At 62.5% G+C, this 24556-nt stretch overlaps 2 protein-coding genes and 1 non-coding gene across 3 annotated transcripts in view; 2 read left to right on the top strand and 1 right to left on the bottom strand.

Annotated features, from left to right (window-relative positions):
- AP1B1 (adaptor related protein complex 1 subunit beta 1) overlaps positions 1–13853 on the top strand; it is a 32246-nt gene extending 18393 nt beyond the window's left edge. Inside the window, 17 exon segments of the mRNA XM_058036638.1 lie at positions 352–382; positions 384–473; positions 1222–1317; positions 2343–2458; positions 3065–3230; positions 4045–4143; positions 5870–6129; positions 7143–7344; positions 8163–8183; positions 8440–8469; positions 8589–8738; positions 8861–9006; positions 9475–9604; positions 10006–10090; positions 10333–10419; positions 10692–10846; positions 11802–13853. Coding sequence (XP_057892621.1) covers positions 352–382; positions 384–473; positions 1222–1317; positions 2343–2458; positions 3065–3230; positions 4045–4143; positions 5870–6129; positions 7143–7344; positions 8163–8183; positions 8440–8469; positions 8589–8738; positions 8861–9006; positions 9475–9604; positions 10006–10090; positions 10333–10419; positions 10692–10846; positions 11802–11876 — 1939 coding nt within the window. The 3' untranslated portion in view covers positions 11877–13853.
- On the top strand, positions 9091–9195 carry LOC131091325 (small nucleolar RNA SNORD125). The gene has a single exon (XR_009115385.1). It is a non-coding gene; the product is annotated as a small nucleolar RNA SNORD125 (small nucleolar RNA).
- Positions 13482–23167, bottom strand: GAS2L1 (growth arrest specific 2 like 1). The gene is made up of 5 exons (XM_058036647.1): positions 22482–23167; positions 19284–19391; positions 18683–18779; positions 16723–16975; positions 13482–15206 (listed from the first exon to the last, which is right to left on the bottom strand). Exons 1-5 carry the CDS (start codon positions 23160–23162, stop codon positions 14210–14212), a joined length of 2136 nt encoding a protein of 711 aa, XP_057892630.1. The 5' UTR covers positions 23163–23167; the 3' UTR covers positions 13482–14209.
- Positions 23168–24556: the final 1389 nt, after the last annotated feature.

The following is a 24556-nucleotide window of genomic DNA, read 5'->3' as shown; positions in this document are numbered from 1 at the left end:
TGGAAGACAGCTTGGAGCTGGACCTGGCCTAGCTCTTTCCAGCTTAGAGAGAGGGTGAGCTGGTGAGAAAGGTCAGCCTAGCCCTGGGGTCGGGATTTGTGTCCCTGCTCCCACTGAAACGTCCCTCCAGCCTTGGCAGGACAAACGTCCCCCGTTGCCTCACGTCTGGCCCGTGTTTGTGACAAGGTTGTGCTCTGTCCCCTGTGTGCCAGCAAAGGGGAGCCAGGGGACAGAATCCTGGGGGATAACCACGGTGACTTGGATTCCTTGGCATTGAAGAGGCCCCCAAAACCTTGGGATTGGGGTGGAGTGAGTGCCTGTCCCCCCTAACGCTGCCTCTGGCTCCCCCAGGCCCGAGATCCTGAAGCACGAGATGAAGGTGGTTCTTTGTCAAGTACAACGACCCCATCTACGTCAAACTGGAGAAACTGGACATCATGATCCGCCTGGCCTCCCAGGCCAACATAGCCCAGGTCAGCAGTGGGGCTGGGACACCCAGGGCCACCCCAGGGCCACCCCAGTGCCAGCCCAGCTCTGCTGGGAGCAGCTGTCCCCACCCTGGGGCTCGCGCTGGGTCACTGCCCCTCTCTCCTGGTGGCTGTGCCTTGCTGCCAGGCTGTCACTGTGCAGTGTCCCTCTCTCCTGGTGGCTCTGCCAGGCTGTCACTGTGCAGTGCCCCTCTCTCCTGGTGGCTGTGCCTTGCTGCCAGGCTGTCACTGTGCTGTGTCCCTCTCTCCTGGTGGCTCTGCCAGGCTGTCACTGTGCTGTGCCCATCTCTCCTGGGGGCTGTGCCTTGCTGCCAGGCTGTCACTGTGCTGTGGTCCCACTGTCCTGGTGGCTGTGCCTTGCTGCCAGCCTCTCACTGTGCTGTGTCCCTCTCTTCTGGTGGCTGTGCCACTCTCTCCTGGTGGCTGTGCCCCTCTCTCCTGTGGTTTTGTCCCTCTCTCCTGGTGGCTGTGCCCCTCTCTCCTGGTGGTTTTGTCCTTCTCTCCTGGTGGCTGTGCAGTCTGTCACTGTGCTGTGCCCTGCTCTCCTGGTGGCTGTGCCTTGCTGCCAGCCCCTCACTGTGCTGTGTCCCTCTCTCCTAGTGGCTGTGCCCTGCTCTCCTGGTGGCTGTGTCCTTCTCTCCTGTGGCTGTGCCTTGCTGCCAGGCTCTCACTGTGCTGTGCCATCTCTCCTGGTGGCTGTGCCCAGCCTCTCACTATGCTGTGCCCCCCTCAGGTGCTGGCAGAGCTGAAGGAATATGCCACAGAGGTGGATGTGGATTTTGTCAGGAAGGCGGTGAGAGCCATCGGCCGCTGTGCCATCAAGGTGGAGGTGAGGGCTGGGACATGGCTGGGCCTTGTGGCACCCTGTGGGTGGCAGGGTGGCACTTCCCAGCACATGGTGGCCATCTCATCCCAGGAATTGGCAAGTTGGAGCCTTCCCAGGCGTGGGAAGGCCTGGGAAGAGAACAACCTTCCCATGGTTGTTCCACAGGGATCATTGGGGTGCCAGGAGGGTTCTTCCATCCCCTTCTCCCTTTGCAACTGGAGCTGCTTTAGGATCCCTGCCTAGAACAGGGCCAGGAATGCAGTGGGTGATACCAGTGGCTTGTTGGGGACCAGAGTGGAGCTGAGAGGGAGCTGATCCCTTCCTGAAGGGCTGGGAGGGAGCTGATCCCTTCCTGAAGGGCTGGGGCTGAGCTGATCCCTTCCTGAGGGGCTGGGAGGGAGCTGATCCCTTCCTGAAGGGCTGGGGGGAAGCTGATCCCTTCCTGAAGGGCTGGGAGGGAACTGATCCCTTCCTGGGGCTGGGGCTGAGCTGATCCCTTCCTGAAGGGCTGGGAGGGAGCTGATCCCTTCCTGAGGGGCTGGGAGGGAGCTGATCCCTTCCTGAGGGGGCTGGGGCTGAGCTGATCCCTTCCTGAAGGGCTGGGAGGGAGCTGATCCCTTCCTGGGGGCTGGGAGGGAGCTGATCCCTTCCTGAGGGGCTGGGAGGGAATCCATCCCTTCCTGAGGGGCTGGGAGGGAATCCATCTCTCCTGAGGGGCTGGAGGGAATCCATCCCTTCCTGAGGGGCTACTCAGAGGCTTTGCTTCCCTGTGGGGATAATTTTCCAAAGGAAATTGTTAAAAACCTCCCTGAAAGGTGTCTCTGTACGGCTGGAACGCTTCCCATGGGGAGAGAGGAGCCTGTGGGGATGTGCAGAGAGGATGAGGAGGAGCCACACCGGGATGTGAAGGGCAGACCACACTCAGTGTCCCCCGTTGTGCTGTGGGTTGGGATAGGGGGGGATAGGAGGCAGTGGCAGGTTTGGGATGGGAGGGGGGCTGTCCCTGTGTGACCCTGTCCCTCTGGCAGCAATCTGCAGAGCGCTGTGTGAGCACCCTGCTGGACCTCATCCAGACCAAGGTGAACTACGTGGTGCAGGAGGCCATCGTGGTCATCAAGGACATCTTCCGCAAGTACCCCAACAAGTGCGTGGGGGCTCCCTGGGCTGTGGCTTCTCTGGGGTGCTCCTGCTCCTACCTGAGCTCTTCCCTCCCCTCTGTGCTTGGGGGGCCACAAACTTGGTGGGATGAAGCCCCCACAGCCTCCCCACAGCACAGGTGGCTTTGGATTTCTTTATCCCCGGCCCCAGGATGGTGGCAGTGCCAGATGCAGGCACTGAAATGGAGAGGAGGTGCCAGGGATGTGCAGGTCCCTTGTGTCAGCAGAAACTGTCCCTGGCTCTCAGTCCAGCTCCTGGTGCTGGAACAAGGGCAGCAGGAGGAGAGCAGAGGGGAGGGAATGTTCCAGCTGAGCCAGGATGAATAGGCAACTCTGTAATCAGGAAGCTGGGCACTAATAGTGGTAATAAATACTAATGAACTGAATTGGTAACGAGCAGAGCTCTGCAGGAGTAGCCCTTGGCTCCAGGCTCATTCAGGAGCAGGGAATGTGCCCTGGCATCAGTGTGGGCACTGCCCACGGGGTGAGGGGCCAGCCCCAGGCAGGTGGGACATGGTTTGGAGTTTGGGTGGATCGGGATTCGTGTCTCCTGCTCTGGCTGAGCTGTGTCCTGCTCTCCTCCCCTGGGGAAGGTACGAGAGCGTGATTGCCACGCTCTGTGAGAACCTGGATTCCCTGGACGAGCCCGAGGCCAGGGCTGCCATGATCTGGATCGTGGGCGAGTACGCCGAGCGCATCGACAACGCCGACGAGCTGCTGGAGAGCTTCCTGGAGGGCTTCCATGATGAGAGCACCCAGGTGTGCCAGGGACCTCGGGGTGGCACTGGGAAAGAGCTCCCAGGTGCAGCAGGGCACAGTTTGCTCTGAAGGGATTGTTTGTGCAGGTGCTTGGGGCAGGTTTGGGTTAGGATGTGGAGTAACCTGGCAGAGTGGAAGGTGTTCCTGCCCATGGCAAGAGGGGGAATGAGTTGGGATTTGAGGTCCCTCTCAGCCCAAGCTGTTCCATGTTTCTGTGAAAGGCCACCGTGGTGTTGTCCCAAGTGCCTTCCCTGCTCCATGGTTGGGAGGCACCAGGCAGGGGCCTGGTAATGCCACTGTGCCAGCACAGATCCCTGTGGAGCTGGAAAATGAGCAGGGGAGCAGTGCCTGCCCTGTCTCCCAGGGCAACTGAGGCCAGTGGGTTTGCCTGTGGAGTTCTGGAGGGTTTCCAACTCTGGAAAACTCTGCAAAACACCCTGTAACCAAGTGACAGTGAACAGGGCAAAGTCTACAAATGCTGAGTAGCAAAGGCAGAGATCCAGGCCCCTGAGAGGCTGGAGGGGAATTCCTGCTGCTTATCCATGTGGAAGTCAAAGGATGCTCTGGCCTGTGCCCTGTGGGACCGTGTAAGCTGCTGCCAAGATCCTGCCCCATGGGTTTGGGGTCAGCCTGTGTCTGAGGGTGAGGAAATGGGCTGGAAAGGGGCTGGTGAGGTTCCCTGATGTGTCACTGCCACTGACATGGTCACTGTGCCTTTGGTCCCTTGAAAGGCAGGTTGGAGTTAGGTCCTGGGGCAAATCCATGTGTTCTGCATGAACACAGAGTGACCTGTCTGTCTGTCTGTCCCTCCCAGGTCCAGCTGCAGCTGCTGACAGCCATCGTGAAGCTGTTCCTGAAGAAGCCCACAGAGACACAGGAGCTGGTGCAGCAGGTGCTGAGCTTGGCCACACAGGTGGGTGACACCTGGGACAGCTTCCCAGGGCTTCCTGTCCCCTGGGACAGTGGGAATGGCCTGGTCATGTGGCAGCAGGCAGGGAATTGGAGCTTAGTTCAGAATGGTTTGGGTTGGGAGGAACATTAAGGATCCTCCTGTTCCAGCCTGCAGGGACACATTCCAGTGTCCCAGATTGCCCCATCCAGCCTGGCCTTGGGCACTGCCCGGGATCCAGGATGGGCACCCTGTGCCAGGGCCTGCCCACCCTGCCAGGGAACAATTCCTAATTCCCAATATCCCATCCATCCCTGCCCTCTGGATGGGCAGGGTCTCCCTCCCCTACCCTCACCCTTTAAACACCAACAAACCACCCAAACTCAACACCAATTTTCCCAAACCCATAACTCCCTCCAACCATTTCAACAACCCCCATAACTCCACCTCTCAACCAATCAATCACTCACCACAGAAATTCCACTACAGTTCCTCAGAGACTCATGAACACAACTCAGAGCCACAGGGAGGAGCCATTCCTGTGTCCTGTCCCTCCATCCCTTGTCCCCAGTCCCTCTGGGAACGGTGACATTGGGAAGCCTGGGGAGTGTGGGCACTGCCACGGCTCAGGAGGCACCTTTGGCCTCTGGGGTCCCTCCCGGCAAGGCTTAGGTGGGGAAAGCAGCTCTGAGTAGCTCTGTAGTAACTGCAGCTGCTCTGAGTCTCTCTGTAGTAGCTGCAGTTGCTCTAAGCAACTCTGTGGTAGCTGCAGCTGCTCCAAACAGCTCTGTAGTAGCTGTAGTTGCTCCGTAGTAGCTGTGGTTGCTCTGAGTAGCTCCATGGTAGCTGCAGCTGCTCCAAGCATCTCTGTAGCAGATTTAGTTACTCTGAGCAGCTCTGTAGTACCTGCAGCTGCTCTGAGCAGCTCTGTAGTAGCTGCAGTTGCTCCAAGTATCTCTGTAGTGGCTGCAGTTGCTCTGAGTAGCTCTGTAGTAGCTGCAGTTGCTCTGAGTATCTCTGTGGTAGCTGCAGCTGCTCCAAACAGCTCTGTTGTAGCTGCAGTTGCTCCGAATATCTCTGTAGTAGCTGCACTTGCTCCGAGCAGCTCTGTAGTAGCTGCAGTTGCTCTGAGTAGTGCCATAGTAGCTGCAGTTCCTCCGAGTAGCTGTAGTTGCTCTGAGCAGCTCTGTAGTAGCTGCAGTTGCTCCAAGTAGTTCCCTAGCAGCTGCAGTTGCCCCGAGCAGCTCTGTAGTAGCTGTAGATGTTCTGAGTATCTCTGTGGTAGCTGCAGTTGCTCCAAGTAGTTCCCTAGCAGCTGCAGTTGCTCCGAGCAGCTCTGTAGTAGCTGTAGATGTTCTGAGTATCTCTGTGGTAGCTGCAGTTGCTCCAAGTAGCTACAGTTGCTCCGAGTATCTCCGTGGTAGCTGCAGTTGCTCTAAGTCTCTCCATAGTAGCTGCAGTTGCTCTGAGTATCTCCGTGGTAGCTGCAGTTGCTCCGAGTATCTCTGTAGTAGCTGCAGTTGCTCCGAGTATCTCTGTAGTAGCTGCAGTTGCTCTGAGTATCTCTGTAGTAGCTACAGTTGCTCCGAGTATCTCCGTGGTAGCTGCAGTTGCTCCGAGTATCTCTGTAGTAGCTACAGTTGCTCTGAGTATCTCTGTAGTAGCTACAGTTGCTCCGAGTATCTCTGTAGTAGCTGCAGTTGCTCCGAGTATCTCTGTAGCAGCCGCAGCTCCCCATGGCTTCCCAAAGGACTCGGACAACCCCGACCTGCGGGACCGCGGGTACATCTACTGGCGCCTGCTCTCCACGGACCCGGTGGCCGCCAAGGAGGTGGTGCTGGCCGAGAAGCCGCTCATCTCGGAGGAGACGGATCTGATCGAGCCCACGCTGCTGGACGAGCTCATCTGCTACATCGGCACGCTGGCCTCGGTGTACCACAAACCGCCCAGCGCCTTCGTGGAGGGCAGCAGGGGCGTGGTGCACAAGAGCCTGCCCCCGCGCACCGACTCGTGAGTGCTCCTGTCCCCGCCCCGCGCTGGGCCTCCCGGGGCTGTGCGTTATTGGGATAATTAACAATGTAGCTGGACAGGGTGTGCCTGAGCTTGTCCGGCCTTGCTGCTGAACCAAATAGCGGCACTGTGGTGTTTCACCCCACAGACACTTTGGGCTGTGGGTGTGTGGTGTTTCACCCCACAGACACTTTGGGCTGGCTGGGTGCTGCACTGGGCCCGTGGGGACAAGTGCAGGCCTGCAGGAGCTCTGGTGGTGCTGGGATGGAGCCTCCCCCCATAATAGGGCCCACTCCTCAGGTTTCCCTCTGGCAGAGGAGCTTTAAGGTGATGGTGAAGGAAAGGAGTTGATTCTGATGGAGGGTTGGGATGCAGAGCTTTATTCTGGCCCACAGGCCTCTGAATGCAGCACCAGCTCCAACAGAACTCCCTGAGCCCGTGGTTGCTGCTCCTTTAACCCGGGGAGAGGGGCAGGGAAGGGGCAGGGAGCCACCAACCAAGTACATAGTAGGAGGTCTTAAGGGACAAAGGACACCTGGGTGGCCCAATGTCCCCCAGGGGTAGAGGGCATCCTTTGAACTCTGCCAATCACTTGATGCCCTTCTGAAATGCCAGGACTGATAGATGGTGCTGGGAGGGGTCAGGGTGGGGAAAGGAGGGATGATGGGCACACCTGGCAGGGAATTATCAAGGAGGAACCTGGGGTATCTGAGGCAAACCATGACAGCACACCACAACAGTGGATGGAGGGGTGGGATGTGGGGCTGCTGTGGGGCCACTGGGCTCAGAGCTGAGCCCCCATCCCCAAGGGAGGAGCAGGGCTGTGTGGGTGCAGTCCTGGCCTTAAAAAGCTGAAGAAGTGATCCTAGTGAAGGTGATCTCCACTGGGATTGTAGAGATTCCCAGTGATCTCTGTGGGAACGTGTTGGGAGCCAGGATGGGATGGAGGGTTCAGCTGGGCCAACCCCTGTCTGCAGCTGGAGCTGCTCACCCTCTCCCTTCATTCCCTGCAGGGGTGAGAGTCCCGAGAGCCCGGACACAGCCCCGTCAGGAGGGCCAGCAGGAGATCAGCCCTCCGTCATCCCCACCCAGGGGGACCTGCTGGGGGACCTGCTCAACCTGGACCTGGGTCCCCCCGTGAGCGGGCCCCCCATGGCCACCTCCGCCGTGCAGATGGGCGCCGTGGACCTCCTGGGGGGAGGCCTGGACAGGCTGGTACGTCCAGAGCTCCCTGCTCCTTCCCTGGGTCCTGCCTATCCCCTGGGCATCCTGCTGGGCTTGATGGTGCCTCTGCTCTGCCACAGCACAGACTTGTCAGCCCGGGGACATCTGGGCTGGTTCGTGGCTGCAGTGGGTGAGGGCAGAGGGCACCGAACCCCCATTTGTGCTGCCATTATCCAGTGGCACTTCCCTGTGCCTTTTCTCTCTGTTGGTGTGGATGTTCCCTCTCTATGTGCTGTGCTGCAGGAGTGGCTGCTCTTGGGGGTCCCTCTCTGACCCCCAAACTGCTGCAGGGCTGGCCAGGATGTGTCCCCTCGCAGCCTGTGGGGTGTCCCCTGTGCCAGCAGATCTAGAGGTGACAGAGTGTCCCCCTGGGAACGCAGGCCAAGCAGGGGTTTGGCCTCGGGGTGAGGCAAGATGGAAAGCTCTCCCTGTGTGGGAACACCTGCCCTGTGGGTGCTGGAGATGGGCCAGGCTCCCTGAAGGAGCAGAGTTTGGAGTTTGCTCCATGACTCAGGAAATGCAGCCCATCTATCCCAAGGGGAGGCAGCATTGATGCCTTTCCTGTTTTGTAACCCTGCAAGTGCTGCCCTGGCACCTTGTGGCTCCCAGGGATTGGTGATGGGCTGGCACTGAGGCTGGGAATGAGCTCTGGCTCTGTCCCCAGGACATGGACAGACAGACAGATGTGTCAGAACTAACCTCTGTCCTCTCCTCCCCTCCTCTTCTCTCTCTCTTTTTGTCTCTTCTCTCCTGGCTTCTCTCTGCATGTGGCTGGCTCTTCTCTCCACCTTGCCTGCTTCTGCTTGGAGATGGGGGACGAGTCTGAAGGGGTATGGATCCTGGATCACCCCGTGCCCACCCTGTGCCCACCCCGTGCCCACCCTGGCTGCCCCTGCTCCCCCAGCCCAGGGACACCTCGCTTCCCTCTGGGGACACCCATGGCCCTCAATGCTCCTGGTCTGGGACCACAGGAGCACCCCAACTCCTGCCCCACACTGCTGCCTCCAGGGAGTGCCAGAGGGGACATTTTGGGGACCCCTGTGCCCTCAGCCCTGCCCCTGCTGATGCCCCTCTCTTCTCTTGCAGCTGCGCAGCGATGTGGGAGGCAGCCCTGCTGTGAGTGTGCCCTCACACCCAACCCCTCTCATTCTCTGCATCCTCCTCCTCTTCCTCTTCTTCCTCCTCCCATCCCCCTCCCCGTGGTGCCCCCTGTAACCCCTCCCTTGTCCCCACAGATGGGTGGCGGCAGTGGCAGCTTCACAGCAGCTCCCAGCACCACGGCACCCACAAACATGGGGGCACCCCTTGGCAGCGGCCTGGGCGACCTCTTTGACCTCACTGGTGGCGTGGGGACCCTCTCAGGATCCTATGTGGCCCCCAAAACGGTGAGTAGGGCAGGGTTAAGGGGGGCACAGACCCCGTGCCCACCCCCTGGGGGAGCTGGGGCAGCACCAGAGGCTCTGCTGTGGGTGACACCCCAAGGGTTTCCTGTCTCTCTCTTGCCCAGGTGTGGCTCCCTGCCATGAAAGCCAAGGGGCTGGAGATCTCTGGCACCTTCAGCCGCCAGGTGGGCTCCATCTCCATGGACCTGGTGCTGACCAACAAGGCCCTGCAGGTCATGTCTGACTTTGCCATCCAGTTCAACCGCAACAGGTGAGTCCCACCCGGGCTGGCTCACCTGGCATCCCTGGAGACCCTGCCCAGAGCAGAAAAGGGTGTGAGGAAGGAGCTGCAAGGGCTGGGAACAGCCTCTGGTGATGACCCTTGTGTCTCTGATGGCTGTGGTGGTGATGAGCACCAAACCAAAGCCTCTAAGAAGTTGGCTGAAGAGGCTGTTCCTCAGGGTCCTGTTGGTTGTCCTGGGGAAGCAGTGCTTCCTTTTCCCTCCAAGGCACTGAGGGAATGCTGCAGGAATGCCACACATGGCTGGAGGAGGAAGGGGAAGATTTGAGGCTGGGCAGGGCAGGAACCAGCCCCATCCTGGACAGTGCAGGGACAGTGAGGGGAGTCCTGGGATGCCCATGGAGGAAGGCAGGGAGCACCAGGCTTGGATGGGGACAGCACCCTGTGCCATTCCCTGCTGTCCCCACCCTGACCCCTGCCCTCCCTGGTGTCCCCCAGCTTCGGCCTGGCCCCAGCAGCTCCTCTGCAGGTTCATGCACCTCTGGCTCCCAACCAGTCCGTGGAGATCTCCCTGCCCCTCAACACCGTGGGCTCCGTCATGAAGATGGAGCCCCTCAACAACCTCCAGGTGGGGAACACGGGGCTGTCCCCTCCTGGGGACATGGGGACAGGGCAGGGGCCCTTGGAGAGATCCACAGGGAGGTGGGACAGCAGGGACCAGGGGCTTGTGCAGTGACACCTGGCTCCAGAGGGATGGGGAGGGGATGGGGATGGGAATGGGAATGGGGAATGGGAATGGGGATGGGAATGGGGATGGGATGGGATGGGATGGGATGGGATGGGATGGGATGGGATGGGATGGGATGGGATGGGATGGGATGGGATGGGATGGGATGGGACATTTTGGGATGGGACATTTTGGGATGGGGATGGGATGGGACATTTTGGGATGGGGTTGGGACATTTTGAGATGGGATGGGACATTTTGGGAATCTGAGGTGTTGAAATCCCCGTGTCCTTCCTCCCCAGGTGGCAGTGAAGAACAACATTGACGTCTTCTACTTCAGCACCCTGTACCCCCTGCACATCCTGTTCGTGGAGGATGGCAAGATGGGTGAGTGGGGTGACCATGGCTGCAGCAAGGTGTGCTCTGTCACCTGTCCCCAGGTGCCATCCCAGCCCCTGGAACCTTCTTGATCCCATTGGCTGAGCCCCCCAAGAGCAGGTGGCTGCCCTGAGGCTGCTGGGGCGGGTGGCAGGGTGACACACCTGGGCTGCCATGTCACCTGTGTGGTGTCACCTTTGTGGTGGCCGGTCTGGCAGCTCCCTCAGTGCTTATGTCCTCCCTCCCTGCAGAGAGACAGACGTTCCTGGCCACCTGGAAGGACATTCCCAATGAGAACGAGACCCAGTTCCAGATCAAAGACTGTTCCCTCAACGCAGGTGGGTCCCACCCCTCACAAGGACCTCGGTCACACTTAACTCACCCTGTCCCCAGGTGCCACATCCACGTGGCTGTTCAATCCCTGCAGGGAAGGGGACTCCAGCACTGCCCTGGGCAGCTGTGCCACCCTTTCCATGAAGAAATTCCCCCTAATTCCCTAAAACCCACTCTGAGCCTCTTCCATGACGAGGAGGGGAGGAGGTGGGGCAGGAGCAGCTCCAAGGGGAGCAGGGGCTCAGCCCAGCCCCTCAGCCTCTCTCTCCCATCCCAGATGCTGTGAGCAGCAAACTCCAAGGCAGCAACATCTTCACCATTGCCAAGAGGAACGTGGAGGGCCAGGACATGCTGTACCAGTCCCTGAAGCTCACCAACGGCATCTGGGTGCTGGCAGAGCTGCGGATCCAGCCCAGCAACCCCAGCTTCACGGTACATCCCATCCCTGCCTGCTCCCACACACGGGGCTGGGGGCACATCCCTGCTCTGGGGCCTCCCCTGGTGCCAGCCCTGCTGTCCCTGTGTCGTGGGGAGGGTGGCACTGCTCCTCTGGGGACAGCTGAGGGACACACAGCCCACCCAGCTCCATGGAATCCCTGAGCAGACATCTCTCCACACCTCACCCATGAGCCACCCCGGTGTCCTGCTGTCCCTGTCCCCTCCCCTGTCCCTGGCAGCCTTTGGGGTGGCATGGGGCCAGCTGTGTCACCCTGACTCCTCTCTCTGTGTCTGTCCCACCGCCCGCCCTCGCCGGCCTCGCTGCTCTTGCAGGATTTGGAGGTTAGAGATTGGTTTTTCCCTGGCTTTGGGCTCTCCCTGGCTGCTGCCTGGATATTCCTCCCTTTCCCAATGTTTTTCCCTGCCCTGGCAGTCTCCTGGTGCCTCCTACCTCTCCTTCCCAGCAGGGCTGGCACAAGGAGGGGACGTTTCCAAGGGTTGGGATGTCCCCATCGCCCTGCTGGTGTCACTGGGGATGAGGATAGCTGAAAATCCTTATCCCAGAGCATTCTCCACAAGCTTTCCCTGCTTGAGGAGCTAATTGATTTGGGAATGATGTCATATTTAAGCAAACAGCTGAAGGACCTCAATCCTCTTTGGAAAGGAGGATGTTTTTGGGGAACCCTTCACTTCCCTGGAGCGCCAGGCACTGAATCCAATCCCAAAAGCTGCAGTGTTGTCCCTGCCTGTTCCCTGCCTGTGCTGCATGTGGATGGCTGTGCCCTGGGAGGGCTTGCAGGGCTTTAATTACCTTCTTGCAGCTGCAATCAGGAGCTGGAGTGCCCCGTGGGAGGGAGGGAGCTGCAGCATGCAGGGCTGTGCTTTGGGGCTGGGGGCTCTCCAGCATGGGGGGGATGCCATGACCCCGCTGTTCCCTCTCTGCCCACAGTTATCCCTGAAATGCCGAGCACCAGAGGTGTCCCAGTACATCTACCAAGCCTATGAGACCATCCTGAAGAACTGAGGTGCTGCTGCAGCCCCTCTTCCTCCTCCTCCTCCTCCTCCTCCTCCCGTCCCATTCCCGCCCGAGGGAGCAGGGCTGGATCCGTGTGCATGTCCCCTTCCCCCTGCCCAGGACCCAGCCCCTGGGGGAGCAGAGGGGGCAGGGGGCTGTCCCCAGTCCTGCATCCCTGCAGCAATCCACGTGTGAGTGATGCCCTGTGCTCCTCCTGGTGCTGCTCCCTCCACATCCCAGAAACCCCAGCTCCTGCTCCTGGCTCTCATGGAGTGCTGGCTGCTGGTGGGTTCAGCATTCCAAACCCTGGGAATAGCTGCTGGGTGGGGCCCAGAGTGCTGTGGGATTGGCTGCAGATCCCCCTGGAGCCCTGGGATTTGGGGCTGGAGCAGGTAGGAAGCAGCTTTGGCTCTCCCTGGTTCAGCAGAGCTGTGGGTGAGCCCTTCACAGAGGATCTTCTCCCCATGGGAGCCCTTCCCAAAGCTCCCAGAAGGGCTTGAGGGTCCCACACTTGAGGCTGTACTTAAGGTGCAGGTTCAAAAGGGCTTTTCCAGCCCCTGCCAGGGGGCCAGGAGGGCTCTGAGTGTCCCCTGTCCCCCAGCCCAGCCCCACGGCTCCCTCTGCTCCCCCCTGGGTGCTCCCCTGGGGCTCCCACTGCTCCTGTCCCCCCCCAAATCAAGCCATGGGTCCCCCCCTCCCTGGAAGCAGGAAATCTCTAATATATGAAAGATAAATATATTGTAATGTTCACTGCTTTGAGGGAATGTTGAATAAAGGTGACACCAGCCCACGGGGACACTGCTGGGGTGGCCATGGCCCGGTGACCCCGAGGGAAGCAGGGTCCTGGGAGCTTCCTGCCAGCCCTGCAGGGCCAGATCAACCCTCCCTGTGGCCCCTGACACAGCAGATGGGCAGGGCTGGGACAGGGACACAGGGCCAGTCACCCTTTGGGGACAGGAAGGGCCTGGAGAGCTCCTGGCTCTGCTCCTGGAGCCTCTCAGGGATCCACCAAAGTGACCCTGCACTGTCCATGGTGTTCGGGCTGGGGACAAGTGTGAGATCCCCAGGAGGTGCTGCTGGGCCCTGTGGGGTGGGTGATGAGCAGCAGCAGCCAGTCCTGCTCTGGGACACCCCACAACTCACTGGTGCTGCTCTGGGACACCTCACAACTCACTGGTGCTGCTCTGGGACACCCCACAACTCAGTGGTGCTGCTCTGGGACACCCCACAACTCACTGGTGCTGCTCTGGGACACCCCACGGGCCACCAGCACCACTCTGGGGCTGGACAGCAGAGCAGGTGTGCAGGGGCACAGTGGGCACCCTGCTTTGGAGCCCCCAAAGTCACAGCAGGGAAGTCACCACCACAATCTGGACCCTCCTGGTGACCCACAGCTGCTGTGTCCCCCTGGGCCAGCAGCCCTGGGGTGAAGGTCCCTGGCCATGGGGCACCACTTTGGGCTCCAGGGACACCTCTGGAGGGTTCCAGTGGCTGTAATGGGGTCCAGGACATTGGGACCCAGCTCTTCACTGCTCCCACCCCTGCTGGCACCCCCAGAGCCTCCCTCCCTGGGGCCTGGGGGCTGAATCCCCCCGGACAGATGAGCAGACAGGGTGGGCTCAGCTCCGTTGGTCTTTACTGGCTGCAGAGGACATGCAGGGGTGGGGGCTCGGTGGCCTGGGCTGGGGACACAGCCCTGTCCCACCCTGGGGACATCAACACGAGCTGGGGGCAGTGCTGGGGGCTGGAGAGGGAACAGTGACCCCCCCCTGCCCTGAAACAGGGCTGGTGGTGACAAACTGTATGTCCCCAAGTCATCCCAGGGCTGGAGAGGACAGAGTGGCCAAGGTGGTGATGATGAGGCCAAGAAGAAAAGAGGGGAAGGTCAAGAAGAGAAGATGATGAGGGATAAGGATGTGAAGGCCAAGAAGAGAAGAGGAGGAGGCAGCCCAAAAGAAGAGAGCAGAGAGGAGATGAGAGGAGGAGGAGGAGGAGGATGACAAGAATAGCAAGAAGAGGAGGAGAAGACAAGAAGAGAAGGTCAAGATAAGGAAAACAAGTGGAGAAGAGTGAGGAGATGAAGTGCTCTCCAGCCCCATTCCCAGCTCTGCTCTGGCCACCCCTGCCCTGCCCACATCCCTGCCCCACTGGAACTGCTCCCAGGCCATGGGGACACCCCTGGCACCCTCTGGGGCTGGGGGCTCCTTGCAGGGCCCCCCAATGCCAACAGTCACCAAGCGCAGAGGTCCTGGCCGCCCCAGCTCTGTGGCACGGCCTGGCTGGGTGCCACCTCCACCGTCCCCAGCGGCGCGGGGCTGTCCCCAGGAGCTGCCATTGACCCCTCATGGCCAGGCGTTCTCCTCCAGCCCCTCGCGGTCCAGGAGGGAGGAGGGGGCGCCCTGCAGAGCCCCCCAGGCCCTGGCGCTGCCGTTGGGGGCCCGCTGGGGCGTGGGGATGCGGGAGGGCGCCCTGTGGGGCTGCGTGTCCAGCCGGGGCTTGGCCCAGGGCCGCCGCGGGGCCGCGGGGACCCCCGGCCCGGGGCTCTCCTCCATCTCCATCAGCTCGTCCTCCCCCGCGGCCCAGTCGGTGTCGGAGCCGGGGTTCCCCGCCGTGTCCCGGTGGTTGTCCCACGAGGCCGGGAAGCAGCAGCTCTCGTCCGAGGAGCTGGAGAAGGTGGAGCGGCGCCTCGCGTCCGCCAGGCCGGGGTTGGGCGGCAGCGAGGGGCACCCGCCGTGGTTCCCGTTGCCGTTCCCGTTGCCGTTCCCGTTGTTGTTCCCGTTGTTGTTCCCGTCGCTGCTCCCGCCCCGCCGCCCCTCCTCGGCGGGCAGCCCGTGCTTGGCGAACACGTTCAGGGAGGAAGATGAGGATGACGAGGAGCAATAGGCCGAGTCAGCAGCGGCGGCGGCGGCGGGGGGCGCGGCGGGGGCGCTCTCCGCGTCCCCCAGCTGCTCCAGCAGCCGCGTGTTGGCCAGGAACTCCTCCTCCAGCCGCTGGAACAGCCGCTGCTCCTGCCCGGGCTCCAGCCAGCGCGGGGCCCGCAGCCGCCGCGCCAGCTCCTCGGGGTCCCCGGGGCCCGGCCGGGGGTCGCGCCGCCCGCCGGGGCTCCCGGCCGGGGGAGGCTCGGCCCGCGCCCACGAGTGCTGCCCGTCGGGCCGGCGGCGGATGAGCAGCAGCGGCGCCGAGCCGCGCCCGGGGCTGCGGGAGGCGCGGGGGGAGCCCGGGGCGGGCGGGTCCGGGGGGTCCCGGCGGGCCGGGGGGCGGCGGGGGCCGCTCTGCGCCGAGGCGGCCGAGGAGTCGCTGTCACCGGAACAGCGCCGGGAGCGAGCGGGGGCGCGGGGCCTGCGGGCGGCACGGCACGGAGGGGGGAGTGAGAACACTGGTGACCCCCCAGGGCACCCCCCGACTCCATGAACCCCCACATTGATAACCCCCCTTGCACCACTCCTCGTGGAGCGCCCCCAGTGCCCCCCCCATTGCATTCCCTCATTAAGATCCCCCCATTTCACCCCTGCTCATGGAACCCCCCCATTGCACCCCACGGTGCCCCCACCCATTGCATTCCCCCATTAAAATCACCCATTGCACCCCTCCTCGTGGAACCCCCCCAGTGTGCCCCCATTGCACCTCTCCCCACCCAACCCTGCCCATTCTCCCCACACTCCTTCCATTGCACCCCATTTTCCCCCTCACTGCACCCGTTCATTCTTCCCCCTTTATCCCCATTCCTCCTCACTGCACCCCCATTGCACTCCACACCCCCCCACCTTAAACGCCATTTCCATCTTCACTGCACGCCCACTGAACCCCATATTCCCACTATCGAACCCCATTTCCCTTCCCCTTGCCTCCCCATTAAAGCCCCCCGTTCTCTCCCTTCACTGCCCATTGCTGCTCACTGCACACCCCAGAGCCCCATTTCCCTCCCCACTGTCCCCCATTTCCCCCTCCATTAAACCCCCATTGAATCCTCCCATCCCACCCTCATTCTCCCCCCTCACCCCCACTGCACCCAACATTCCCTCCATTGCACCCCATTTCCCCCCCTCCAATCCCATCCCCCTCCATTTCACACCCCACTGGACCCCCATTTCCCCTACTGCCCCTTCATTCCATTCCCCCTTGTTCCCCCACTGCACCCCAGTGAACCCCTATTGTCCCCATTGTTCCCCTCCACTGAACCCCCACAAAATCCCACGGCTCCCAATGCACCCCCCCATTTCCCCATTGTTGCCCCCCTTCCCCCCCCCTGCTGCCCCCCATATTCCCCTCCATTGATCCCCCATTGCTTTGCCCATTTCCCTCTCCCACTGTCCCCCCATTCCACCCCCATCACCTCCCAGTGCCCCATCGTCTGTCCCCATAGCCCCCCACCGAATCCCCATTGTCATCCCTCACTTCCCCTCCCCTGCCTTCCCTAAGTGCACCCCCATTCCCCCATTCTTTCCTGCTGCACCCCCATTTCACCCCAAATTCACCCCACTGCCCCCTCAGTACCACTCACTGCCCTTCATTTTCCCCCATAATTTCCCCATTGCACCCCCAATTCACCCTCACGTACCTCCCACTCCCCAAACGATTCCCCCATTTGCTCCTCATTTCTCCCCCACTGCCCCCAATGATTCCATTTCCCCCTCACTGTCCCCCACGATCCCCCCATTGCATCTCCCAGTTCAGCCCAGTTACCCCATTCCCCCCCAGTACCTCCCACTGTCCCCAATGTCCCCAATGTCCCCCCACCGCCCCCCATCACTTTCCCCATTACCGCCCCCTTCCCCCAGCCCCCCGTGGGGCTCAGCCCTTGCCGCGGGGTCTCGGTGCAGTTTTGGGGTCCCCCCCAGCCCCGGTGGGGCCGTACCTGGGGGTCCCCGCTGCCCGCGGCTCGGCGGGGCTCCGGGAGGGGCTGCCGGAGCAGGGGGCGGCTCCGCCCCGGGGGGGCAACCCCTCCTGCCGGGGGGGCTTCGGGGGGTCCCCCCGGGGCTGGGGGGTCGCGGCGGGCCGGGGGCGCCGGGGGACGCTGGGGCTGGAGGTGCGGGACGACGACGAGGAGGCGCCGGGAGCCGCTTTTTGGGGGGACATGCCCGGGGCGCGGGGCTGCGGCAGGCGGTGAGCTGGGGGGACAGAGGGGAGGTCAGGGGGACAGCGCTCAGCAACCCCTTCCCCTTCCCTTCCCTCCCTTCCCTCCCTTCCCCTTCCCCTTCCCCTTCCCCTTCCCCTTCCCCTTCCCCTTCCCCTTCCCCTTCCCTTCCATCCCCGCATCCCCATTTTCCAGCCGGGCTACTCCCGGAGGTGGTGACACCCCGGGAATTTGGGGAAAAGCCCCCACTTTTGTCACTGCCCTTCTCCCCCTTCCATCAGGATCAGTGCCCTGAGGAGCCCAGCCCCAGGGAAAGGAACCCCAGAGAAAATCAGGGAGAACCAAGGAAGGGATCCCAGGGGAAATAGGGAACAGAACCCCAGAGAAAATCAGGGAGAACCAAGGAAGGGAACCCACAGGGAAACAGGGAACAGAACCCCAGAGAAAATCAAGGAGAGCCATAGAGAACCAAGGAATGGAACCCATGGAAAATCAGGACTGGAACCTACAGAGAGGCAGGGGAGGGAGCCCCATGGGGAAACAGGGAACAGAACCCCAGAGAAAATCAGGGAATGGAGCCCCAGCAAACAGAGCACTGCAAAGAACCAGGGAGTGGAGCCCCATGGAAAATCAGCAACAGTGTCCCAAGGAGAGCCAGGGAATGGAACCCCACAGAGGATTAGGGAACAAAACCCCACAGAGAACCAGAGAATGGAGCCTCAGGGAGAACCAGGGAATGGAACCTCACAGGGAATGGAACCTCACAGAAAACCAGGGAACAAAACCCCACAGAGAACCAGGGAGAAGAGTCCCACAAAACCCCACAGAGAACAGAACCCCAGGGAGAATCTGGGAACAGAACCCATGGAGAACCAGGGAATGGAACCCCATAGAAAATCAGGGAAGAAAACCCCACAGAGAACCAGGGAAAGGGGCCCCATAGAGAACCAGGGAAAGGGGCCCCATGGAGAATCCAGGAATGGAACCCCACAGGAAATCAAGTAACAAAACCCCACAGAGAATCAGGGAGAAGAGCCCCACAGAGAATGGAGCCCTAGGGAGAAATCTGGGAACAGAATCCATGGAGAACCAGGGGATGGAACCCCACAGATCAGGGAACAAAACCCCACAGAGAACCAGAGAACAGAGTCCCAGGGAAATCCAGGGAATGGAACCCCATAGAAAATCAGGGAACAAAACCCCATAGAGAACCAGGAGAAGAGCCCCACAGAGAATGGAGCCCCAGGGAAAATCTGGGAACAGAACCCATGGAGAGCCAGGGAATGGAACCCTGCAGAAGATCAGGGAACAAAACCCCACAGAGAACCAGAGAACAGAATCCCATGGAAAGCCAGGGAATGGAACCCCATAGAAAATCAGGGAACAAAACCCCATAGAGAACCAGGGAAAGAGGCCCCATAGAGAGCCAGGGAATGGAGCTCAGGGAGAATTTGGGAACAGAACCCATGGAGAACCAGGGAATGGAACCCCACAGAAGATCAGGGAAGAAAACCCCATAGAGAACCAGGGAAAGGGGCCCCAGGGAGAACCCAGGAATGGAACCCCATAGAAAATCAGGGAACAAAACCCCATAGAGAACCAGGGAAAGGGGCCCCCCGAGAACCAGGGAAAGGAGCCCTATTGAGAATCCAGGCACGGATCCCTTGGAGAGCCAGGAATGGAAGCCCCAGGAGGCAGGATCGTGCCGGGGGGGTGGCAGGGGCTGCGCGGTGACACTCACAGAGGGCAGCACAGCGACACGGGTCGTGCTTGTCCAGGTAATGCTCCAGGGTGTCCCAGCCGCCGCCAACCCGCACCATGACGTGGCTCCGCAGCACCTGCGGGCAGCGCTGTCACCTGCCGGCCCCAAAGGCCACCAAGGCCACCAAAGCCACCCCGGGAGCCGGCATGGGCGGGAAACCCAGCTCGGGACCCCACACACCCTGCCCGGGAACGGGGGAAGGAGAGGGCGGAGGGGCCCGGGGTAACGGGGGGATAACGGGGTGAGGGGTGATAATGAGGGGAGGGGGGACAATGGGGTGAGTGGGGGACAATGGGGTGAAAGGAGGGACAATGGGATGAGGGGAGGGATAATGGGGAGAGGGGGACAATGAGGTGAGGGGAGGGACAATGGGATGAAAGGAGGGACAATGGGATGAGAGGAGGGACAATGGGGTGAGTGGGGACAATGGGGTTAGAGGGCACAATGGGATGAGGGGAGGGACAATGGGGTGAGTGGGGACAATGGGGTTAGAGGGGACAATGGGATGAGAGGAGGGACAATGGGGTTAGAGGGGACAATGGGGCAAGGGGAGGGACAATGGGGAGGGGGTGGCTCTTACTCTGACGAAGATGAGCGTGTTGGAGTCGCCCACTTTGTACTTGCCCTCCGAGACCTTGACCATGGGGAACTGCGAGGGGCAGGAGCAGCAGCCCAGGATCTCCCGCACCTGCGGGCACACGGGGGAGGGCTCAGCGGGGTGGGGACTCCCTGCTGTAGGATCGGCGGGGTCCAGAACCCCCCCTCCATAGGGCCGGTGGGGCACAGACCCCCGTTACAGAGCTGCTGGGGCACACACCCCATCATGGGGCAAGCAGGGCACAGACCCTGGCAAGGTGGGCATAGAAACGCCCCTACAGGGTCAGTGGGGCACAGACCCCCTGGTATAGGATCAGTAGGTACAGACCCACTGTTATAGGGCCAGTGAGAAAGAGTTATAGGGCTGGTGGGCATAAAAACCCCCCTATAGGGCCGGTGGGGTGCAGACCCTCCAGTTATAGGGCAGGTGGGCACAGATGTCCTCCTATAGGGTCAGTGAGCATAAACCCCGTTATAGGGGTCAGTTATAGGGCTAGTGAGGCATGGACCCTCCACTATAGGGCCAGTGGGCATAGAAACCCCCCTATAGGGTCAGTAGGGCACAGACCCCCTGGTATAGGATCAGTAGGTACAGACCCCCTGCTATAGGGCCAGTGAGACAGAGTTATAGGGCTGGTGGGCACAGGAACCCCTGTTATAGGGTCGGTGGGGCACAGACCTCCTGTTAAATAGGCACAGACCCACTGCTATAGGGCTGGTGGGCACAGAACCCCCAGTTACAGGGTCAGTGGGGCACAGACCCATCACTACATGGCAGGTGGGCACAGATGTCCCCCTATAGGGTCGGTGTTATAGGGCTGGTGAGGCATGGACCCTCCACTATAGGGCAGATGGGCACAGAAACCCCTGCTATAGGGTCGGTGGGACACAAACCCCCTGTTATAGGGCTGGGGGGTCATGGACCCTCCCCTATAGGGTCGGTGGGGCACAGACCCCCCCTGTAGGGTCAGTGTGGATCCCCACTATAGGGGCAGCCCCTCAGATGGGCACACATGGAGGGCTCTGTGTGCCCCACGCTCTGTGGGGAGCCCTGGGGGGGCAGCGGGGCCGGGGTCTCCTCCCGTGTGGGGCACCCCCGGGCACAGCTCTCCTCATTTGAGGTCCCCACACGCGACATCCCCCACCCCACTGAAGCTGAACCGCGGGGGATTCACCCCCAGATCCCCCAGAAATGGGGCAGAACCCACAGAAATGGGGTGGATCCGGGGGGTTCGCCTCCCTCCGGACCCGCGGGTGTGGCACGGGAGGGTTCGGGGGGCCGGGCAGGGCGCCCCGGGGCTGTGGGCAGTGCCAGCTGCCGCCTCTATCCCGGGCCTGACGTCAGGGATTAACCGGGAGCCGCGGGGGACGCGGGGGGGACACGGCGGGGGGGGGGGGGGACACGGCGCCGCCGCGCCCCCAAATTTGGGGTTTCCTCCATCATTCCGTGATTTCGGGGGGTGTTCGTACAGCGGGGAGAGGAAGGAAGGAGGAAGGATGTGGCCGCTCCGGTTCCCATCCGGGTGACACGGATGGGCGAAACCGGGGAAACTGAGTCACGGAGCGGGCGGGGGGGGGTGCAGTGAGGAGGGGTCGTGACCCCGCTGTCACCCCTGGGGGGCACCTGGGGACAGGCACCCGGGTCCTGCCCCGCCAGGCTCCTCCCCGGCGCTGGCGCTGCCCATAAAAGCCGATGGATGGCGAGGAATTACGCAGCCCGGAAAAATGCGGCGAGCGCCCGGCCAGGGGGGCTTGGGGGGGCGGCAGCCATGGGGAGCCCCCCCGATGGAGCCCTGGGCGGGTTGGGGGGGGGGGAGGGGGGTCAGGATGCTCCTTAATGAGGGACTTAATGAGGAATTGGGGTTTCAATTAAAAAAAGGCTTAGGCAGGCAGGGGAGGGCAGAGCCCCCCTGTCCCCCCCGGGTTAATCCGCTGCTCACCCGCGGGACGGATCCCGCACCCGCCTCTAATCCGGCCTGAGCCCCCGCGACCCCTCCTGACACCCTAAACTGCGGCTGCCGTGTGCCCGTGTCCCTCCCTGGGGTGGCACCGCTGTGGGTCGCCCCTGGCGGGCAGCAGGTGGCACAGGTGGCACAGGTGGCACCGGTGGCACCGGTGTGGGTGTCCCCGCCGTGACTGCGGGCACAGGCACCGGGACAGAGCCAGGAGGCCCCACGGGAGCCGCGGTGCGTGGGGAGGAGCTGCCGTGGCCACGGAGAGCTGCAGTGGGTGCGTGGGTGGGTGGAGCACATCCTGAGGAGCGCAGGGTGGGCAGGGGGACATGCCAGGGGTCACAGGGACAGGTGGGACCTCGCCTGGAGCACCGAGGGCCCTTTGGGTGGGCAGCAAGGACCTCTGGGGTCACAGGGACAGGTGGGACCTGCCAGGGATCAGGGGATGCCCCGCCATGGGGGACAGGTGGGAGCTCCCATGGATCATGGAGCACACAGACAGGACCTCCCAGGGGCCACAGAGACACAGAGGACTCCTGGGGACCAGAGAGATGGATGGGACCCTCCATGGACCCTGCTGGGTGGACAGAGACAGGTGGGACCTCCTGGTGGCCACAGAGTGACCATTGGGTGGACAGGGAGGGCCATAGACAGGTGGGAGCTCCTAGTGACCACTGGGTGGACAGAGAGGTTCTCCCACAGGTGATAAACAGGTGGGACCTTGTAGTGACCACAGAATGACCACAGAGCAGACAGAGAGGTTCCTCCATGGGAAATAGACAGGTGGGACCTCTTAGTGACCACAGAATGACCACTGGGTGGACAGAGAGGCTCTCCCATGGGCCATAGATAGATGGGCCCTTCTAGAGACCACAGAGTGACCATTGGATGGACAGAGAGATTCTTCCATGGGCCATAGACAGGTGGGACCTCCTAATGACCACAGAATGACCACTGGGTGGACAGAGAGGTTCTCCCATGGGCCATAGAGAAGTGGGACCTCCAAGTGACCACTGGGTGGACAGAGAGGTTCTCCCATGGGCCATAGAGAGGCAGGCCCTCCAAGTGACCACTGTGTGGACAGAGAGGTTCTGCCAGGAGCCAGAGGGCACCCTGTTGGGCGGACAGAGAGGAGCTCCATGAAGCACGGAGCCGCCCGTGGGGTGGCAGGGCAGGAGCTCCCCCGAGCCCCGTGCGAGGCCCGGCCTGGGCGGCCGCAGGGCCCTCACCCAGGCGCAGGGCTCGGCGGGCAGCGCGTGTCTCACCAGCTCGTCCAGGTTCCGGAGGTCGCACAGGGCCACGGGCCGGGCCCGGCTGGGGAAGGCGCCCGCCCGCGGCTCCCGGCTCTCCCGGCGCGCGCCCGGCGCCCCCTCCGCCATTTGGTCCCTCATCTCCTCCTCGATCTCCTCCTCCATCTGGATCAGCATGGGGGCCAGCATGCCGAACTTGGAGCCCCTCCTGGCCACCTCCAGCAGGCAGAGCACAAAGTTCTTCTCGTTCTTCCTCAGCACCAGGTCGTTGGTCTCGAACATGAGCACGTCCTGGATGCCCAGGTCCTGCCGGCACCACTGGATGAAGTTGGAGACGTTGTCCCTGGCGATGAAGGAGCCGGGCACCACGTTCTTGGCCTGGAACACCACCTCGTTCCGGGGCACGCGCATGCGGGCGGCCGCCTCGGGGTGCCGCTCCTGGAAGTCCAGCGCGGTGCGGTTGACGTTGTTGGCGTGGCGGCACAGGTGACAGCCCGTCTCCAGGCTCTCCAGGAAGGTGTCCACCTGGATGTCCAGGTCGTAGAGGGTGTTGAACCACTCGGCCAGGTCCTCCTTCATGGCCTCCAGGTACTCCTCGCTGGAGCGGAACGGGCGGATGCTCTTGGAGGCAGCCGACTGGATGTGGCTGGGGTCGGCCATGGCCAGGTGCCTGCGGGGGACAATGGGGGCTGTCATGGGCAGGAAACCCCCAAAGCCCCCCCAAACCACCCACCAACCTCGGTGACCCCTCTGTGCCTCAGTTTCCCCCACATGTTACCACCACCACTGCCACCTCTACCCCTGCCTGATCCCTGCCAGGACCTGCAGCCCCCCTGCTCCCTGTCCCTCCACCCCGTGTGTCCCCCCCACAGCCCATGTCCCCTCCCCTCATGTCCCCCCACCAGGTGTGTCACCATTCCCCACTCCGTGTCACCTCATCCTGTGACCCCCTCCAGGTTAATGAGTCCCTTGTCACCCATACCACCCCTGGGCACAGAGGGGACATCCCTCCCCAACCCCGCCCTGAAAGCTGCCCAGTCATGGTGGGCGTCCTCAGCCCGATGTCCCCACCCTGGAGCAGGTGACACCCCGAGGGATGGCAGTGCCAGGGGCAGGGAGCCCCCCCTTTACCCTGACGGGGTTCAGCCCTGAGGGGCTGCAGGGGGTGAGGGGGATTGGGGGTTTGGGGGATTGGGGGATTGGGGGATTGGGGGTGAGGGGGATTGGGGAATTGGGGGTTTGGGGGATTGGGGGTTTGGGGGATTGGGGTCCCAGCACTCAGCCATGGGGCGGGGGCTGCCCCTGGGGGAGGCCCCGGCTGTCCCTGCCGTGAGTGGGGGCACAAGAGCCAGGGATGGCTCAGCAGAGGGGTCACCCTGACCCCCACTGGCACCCCCAGCCCAGCCCCACACCCCGAGAGGGGGGTCCTGCCCCTGGGGTGGCCCTGCTGCTGAGGGGGTGTCCCCTGCCTTCCGAGGGGTGTCCCTGTGGGGAGGGTCCTCTCACCTGGGGGGGGGGGTGGCACTGCTGCCCTCAGGGATGGGGGGACCCTGTTGGGGGGTGGTCTCCATCCTTCCAGAGTGGGGGATCCTCTCGGGGGGTGTCCCTTTCCCTCGGGAGGGGGTGTCCCTGTCGGGGGTGTCCTTCCCGCGGGGATGGGGGGGTCCCTTTCCCCCGGGAGGGTCCCTACCCTCGGAGGGGGATGTCCGTGCACAGGGGTGTCGGTACCGGGGGTCCCCCTGTCCCTTGGGGGCCGTCTGTCCATCCCGGGGGTGTCTCTGTCTCGGGGGGGGGGGTCCCTCTCGCCGCCGGGCTCCCCATTGCGGGCCGGTCCAGCGGGGGCGGCGTGAGGGGCTCGGCACCTGCGGGGACGCGGGGACGGGACGCAGGGCCCGGGGCCTCCCGCCCACCCCCCCGGCCGCACTCACCGCCGCCGCTCCGCGCTCCGCTACGGCCGGGCCGGGCCCGCTCCCCGCGCCGGGCCGGGCCGCGGCTCCCAGCGCCGGGGGGGGCCCCGCCGCGGCCCCCGCCGCCATCGGCCGCCCGCAGCGGCC

The sequence above is a fragment of the Melospiza georgiana genome, chromosome 18 (genome assembly GCF_028018845.1).
Source record: "Melospiza georgiana isolate bMelGeo1 chromosome 18, bMelGeo1.pri, whole genome shotgun sequence".
Classification (NCBI taxonomy): Eukaryota; Metazoa; Chordata; class Aves; order Passeriformes; family Passerellidae; genus Melospiza; species Melospiza georgiana.
This window is presented reverse-complemented; position numbering and strand designations above follow the sequence as displayed.

What these genes read in the sequence shown, in the direction of transcription:
- GAS2L1 (XM_058036647.1), bottom strand. Translation starts at nt 23,162, where the DNA reads ATGGCCGACCCCAGCCACATCCAGTCGGCTGCCTCCAAGAGCATCCGC. An exon ending in CCGCCGAGCCCTGCGCCTGG is followed by an intron (nt 19,392 to 22,481) that starts GTGAGGGCCCTG and finishes GTGTGCCCGCAG; the next exon opens with GTGCGGGAGATCCTGGGCTG. An exon ending in ACACGCTCATCTTCGTCAGA is followed by an intron (nt 18,780 to 19,283) that starts GTAAGAGCCACC and finishes CGCTGCCCGCAG; the next exon opens with GTGCTGCGGAGCCACGTCAT.